Below are 5,464 nucleotides of genomic sequence, written 5' to 3'. Positions count from 1 at the left end.
TGCGTTTTGTTAGTGTCAGAAATTTTTTCTTGAAAGCCCCAAAACGCAGGTTGCGTTTTGTACACAAAATAATATTTAAATCCACAAGTTTGCCTATAAATATGAAGTCCGGTGATGTTCATCTTCATCTTCACTTCTCCTCTTGTTTTTTCTTGCATAAAGTCTTTAGAGAGGTGTTTTTTTGGCAGATAACTGTGTCAAAAAAATATAGTTAGTTAAGGCTGAAGTTATGGAAGGTGTTGCAAACTTGCGAGTATATTATAACGGTGAGGTTGTAACAAACACACATGAAGGAGTCACTTTTGTTTGTGAATGTCCGTTGTCATTTGCCATTCCATGTACCATGGGTTTTGTCGAGTTGCAAAATGGTCTTTGTAATAACATTCAAAGCCACATTTTGAAAAGGGTGAGCAATCTTTTATACAGAAGTCCTGTGCAAGTATTTGGTGGGTTAATACAGTTTCAAATAATGCCCATCACTGACGATGCCAGTATGCAGCAGATGTTGTATATTTATCAACAAACCCGATCTCACGTGCCGATGATAGAGCTGTACGTTGAGTTTGAACAGCAGCCGGGGACGAGTATGGTCGACGACGAGATCAATGTTGATGAGCTCGGGGATATAGATTGGGAAGAATATAATAATGATAGTGAAGACGAATTCGAAGCTAACTATGAAGTCGATGACGAAAACGATGACGGAGACTTGGCAGGCAATCCGGCGGTGCAAGATGAAGCAAATGCGATTGTAAGCCAGCACCCGTTTGGTGTTCCGTCTTTTATGCGGCATCTAGATCTCGAAGCCATGCATGCTCCGGAATTTCCTGAGTATGCGAATACAGGTATGTCATAATTATTAACTGAAGTTTTCTATAGTGCTTATTTTATTTGCCTTGTCTGACTGATGGCGGTGCGCATGTCGTAGGTAAAGGCAATGTTGCGGCGGAAGATGGCGAGTTTAGTGTCGGAATGGAATTTGGTTCGAGAGAGTCGGTGATATCTGCAATCAAAAGCTACACCATCTCTAGAGGAGTTGATTACACTGTGTATGAGTCTGAGCCGCAGACATTCTATGCGAAATGCAAGGGGTATGGTGCAGGGTGTGACTGGCTTATCCGAGCTAGCTTGATTCGAAAAAAAGCTTGTTGGGAGATCAGGAGATACAATGGCAAGCACACGTGCACTATGGGCACGATTTCACAAGATCATGCAAAGTTGGACTCAGACACAATTGCAGATGCCATTAGGCCATTGGTCGAAGCAGACCCCTCGATAAAGGTGAAGTCTGTTATTGCAGAAGTTCAAGGCAAGTTCAACTATACTGTGAGTTACCGTAAGGCTTGGTTGGCAAAGCAGAAAGCTGTCGCCAAAATTTTCGGCGATTGGAAAGTTTCTTACCAAACTCTGCCAGTATGGTTGAAAGCAATGACAGTGAAGATGCCAAGGTCTCGTGTTCAAATTAAAATGCTCCCCGTTTACCGCGAGAGTGAGGAGGTTCAAGGTGTAAGAGTTCTGCACCGTGTTTTTTGGAGCTTCTATCCGTGTATTGTAGCATTCAAACACTGCAAGCCACTGGTGCAGGTTGATGGCACGCACCTGTACGGAAAATATAAAGGAGCACTTCTCGTAGCGGTTGCACAAGATGGGAATCAAAACATTGTGCCTATTGCATTTGCGATTGTCGAGGGCGAGACAGCAGACGCGTGGGAATTTTTTCTAACCAATTTGCGGAGATATGTTGTTACTATTGATGGTGTGGGTATTATTTCTGACCGCCATACCTCTATCGACGCTGCAATAGCTCGCAGTAACGGTGCATGGTCACCACCAAGGGCGTGGCACATGTATTGCATCAGGCACATCGGATCCAACTTCTTAAGGAGGTTCAAGGCTCCATATTTGTCTATCCGTGTATTGTAGCATTTAGACACAGCAAGCCACTGGTACAAGTTGATGGCACGCACCTGTACATAAAATATAAATGTGCATTTCTGGTAGCGGTTGCACAAGATGGGAATCAAAACATTGTGTCTATTGCATTTGCCATAGTCGAGGGCGAGACAACAGACGCATGAGAGTTTTTCCTAACAAATTTGCGGAGATATGTTGTTACCATTGATGGTGTGGGTATTATTTCTGACCGCCATACCTCCATCGACGCTGTAATAGCTCGCAGTAACGGTACATGGTCACCACCAAGGGCGTGGCACATGTACTGCATCAGGCACATCGACTCCAACTTCTTAAGGAGGTTCAAGGCTCCGTATTTGCATAAACTCGTAGTGAACACAGGTATTTCAACTCGCTGTTATGGTTCTATTCGTAGTAAATTTATGACATTTGCTTATGACTAAATGGTTTGTTCAACGGGCTATTCTAGGACGGAGTAGAAGTACAACAAAAACTACTTGAAATTTGCAAGTCTACAGAGGTGAGTTTGTTTCAATGGGTGACCCATATACATGCGATAGATACAAATGAGCGAAGGTGCTTACCAACTGGACATTGAGGCGCACGACGAATGGAAGACCGAAGTCCACCCGCTACTTGAATGAGATGGATTCACGTGAGATGCGTGGTCCTCGCCGGTGCACTATATGTGGACGCGAGGGACATAGCCGCAGCCGATGTCCTCAGCGCGCAGGTCCAAGCTCCGCTGGAGGTCATTAGTGGTTAAACTTTTCATTGTAACTTTGTTATCACCTACTGCACGATTATATGTTACTTTTTATGTAATATCGTCATGTATTTTAACCTAGTTAACAATTTATAATAAATAAAGTTTTTAATCTCGTTATGATAAATAAAGTTTTTAAACTAGTTAACATTTTTTAGAGTTACACGGGTATAAAGCTAAATATGTCATAATAATAACTACTGAACAGAATCATCTAAATATGTCATAATAATAATACTGAATACGAATGCCGAATACAACTATGAATACAACCCTGAATCACCCATCAACTACAGTAGACTACTTCCTCGGCGCCTTCTTCGAATACAAGGATGGGGTGTATTTGTCCGGAGGCGCAGTCTGTGTCCGTAAGTTATACGGATGACCCTGAGACACACCGGCGTCCAGCCCACTGCCGACGTCAGGACCACTACCTAAATCTGTCATGCTCACAGCACCAGTGTCATACAAACCGCTGCCACTCATCCCCGGAGCACTCGCTCCACCAAGATCATACCACTGCTCCAAGTCGGACCCCAAGTCTCCTTCGTCCTGCTGCGGGTACTCGTTCAAATCAAACAACTGACCACGTGGTGATACGGACGGACCGATCGGATCTACATGACCCGTCGAGTGATCAAAGTCAAAGTCACTAGCATGACCTGAAGTGGCGCGACGACCAGTAGAATGATGAGATGTAGCAGGCCCTTCCTGCGGTTGCATCGGGCCGAGAAAATCTGTATCTCTCAGGACCTCAGAGAAGCTGATGGTGTCCAATCCACCCAACGGACTAAAGTGACCCTCGGCTGGAATTACCAGATGTGGTATGTCGGGCTCAGGTGCCTGAGGCGGCTGTGATTCCGGTATATATGATGCCTGCTGCTGATATGTCGGCCACTGCTGGACATATGCTGGATCCTGAAACTGCGGGACATATGCCGGGTCCTGAAACTGCTGAACATATGCAGGGTCCTGAAACTGCTGGGCATATGCCGGGTCCTGAAACTGCGGGACATATGCCGGGTCCTGAAACTGCTGAACATATGCAGGGTCCTGAAACTGCTGGGCATATGCCGGGTCCTGAAACTGCTGGGCATATGCCGGGTCCAGAAACTGCTGGGCATATGCCGGCATCTGAACCTGGTGCTCATGCGCCGGGACCTGATAGTGGTGCTCATATGCCGGCACCTAATTAACAAGTAAATACAATTAATAGTAATTACTGATCGCCGAGCTGATCGCGGGGTATAGGTGCCAGGAGCGGCATACGCTCCCACACCCAAACAAAAAGCAGTATCTGTGGGCCATCCATCTTTTTACAATTGTATCGTGATGCACAACACAACGATCTGTATAGGTGTGGCAGACTGGCTGCTTCCCAACTATATGCTGAAATCCGGTGGAAATTCCAAAGTAGCGGTAGAAACTTCGAGTTAAATGAAGTGGTCGACTTATCCGGAAACACAACTGTTCTGAGCACGCAGAAAATGTGCGCCCGGACGTACCACTCAACAGACTCCTGAGTGTCACACGGTTCAGTGTCTCTACACCGCCGGACCCATGCAATATTAAACTTCCCCAACGCGTGATCTTGCGGACCGGGCTCCCGACCAAAATACGCAATACATTTTGCCACCAAAAACTGGTGACTGCTGTCTAATCTACCCGTAACGGCCTCCCCACTAATTGGGAGACCAAGAATATAGCTCACATCTTCCAGTGTCACTATTACTTCACCGACCGGAAGATGAAACGTGTGAGTCTCCGGCCTCCAGCGTTCCACCAAGGCACTTTGCAGGTGTATCGTGAGGCACGACACAACGATCTGTATAGGTGTGCCAGACTGGCTGCTCCCCAACTATACCCTGAAATTCGGTGGAAATCCCTAAGTAGCGGTAGAAACTTCGAGTTCAGTGAAACGGTCGACTTATCCGGAAACACAACTGTACCGAGCATGCAGAAAATGTGCGCTCGGACGTACCGCTCGAGAGACTCTTGAGTATCACACGGCTCGGTGTCTCTGCACCGCCGGACCCAAGCAATATTAACCTTTCCCAACACATGATCGTCCGGACCGGGCTCCCGACCAAAACACGCAATGCAGTTCTCCACCAAAAACTGGTGGCTGCTATCTGATCTACCCGTAACAGCATCCCCATTAATTGGGAGACCAAGAATATAGCTCACATCTTCCAGTGTTACCGTCACTTCACCGACCGGAAGATGAAACGTGTGAGTCTCCGGCCTCCAGCGTTCCACCAAAGCACTCAGTAGTGCAGAATGACCTCTCATTTCGCCCACTCGCGAAACATGTTGAAAACCAGTCAATGCCAATGTCGCTGCAGCTACCTCATTCAACGTATCTGGCGGATCCAGTTTTCTGGGCAACAAATTTCTGATAGCCTGCAAAAAAATGATAATTATTAAATTCTAAATAATACCGATTAAAACATAATAATAATAATAATAAACTGTTAAAAAATCACGAATATTTATCTATTATTTATTAAACAGTATTATTAATTATTAAAAATTAATAATAATTTTTTCTCACTATCATAACTAGTATTATAAAATAATCATAAAAACACTCTAACTATAATAATAGTTATCCAAATATAACAATAATAACAATAATAATAACCATTTATTATAATAACCTAGGAGGCTTGTTATTATTAACATACAGTATTAATTTTTATTACAAAATATTACTAAAAAAAACCATTTATTATAATATCTATAATAATAATTTTTTTCCAATGTAAACATTATTAACAAAAC

General features: G+C 44.2%; 1 protein-coding gene across 1 annotated transcript; it reads left to right on the top strand.

The window, feature by feature from the left end:
- The first annotated feature begins 229 nt into the window (after positions 1-229).
- LOC107463707 (uncharacterized) lies at positions 230-1,923 on the top strand. The gene is made up of 2 exons (XM_016082561.1): positions 230-845; positions 929-1,923. The coding sequence occupies exons 1-2, from the start codon at positions 230-232 to the stop codon at positions 1,921-1,923; spliced, it is 1,611 nt and encodes a 536-aa protein (XP_015938047.1).
- Positions 1,924-5,464: the final 3,541 nt, after the last annotated feature.

Source organism: Arachis duranensis, chromosome 9 (assembly GCF_000817695.3).
Source record: "Arachis duranensis cultivar V14167 chromosome 9, aradu.V14167.gnm2.J7QH, whole genome shotgun sequence".
Lineage (NCBI taxonomy): Eukaryota > Viridiplantae > Streptophyta > Magnoliopsida > Fabales > Fabaceae > Arachis > Arachis duranensis.
Note: the sequence above shows the minus strand (reverse complement) of the source record. Positions and strands in the feature narration are given on the sequence as shown.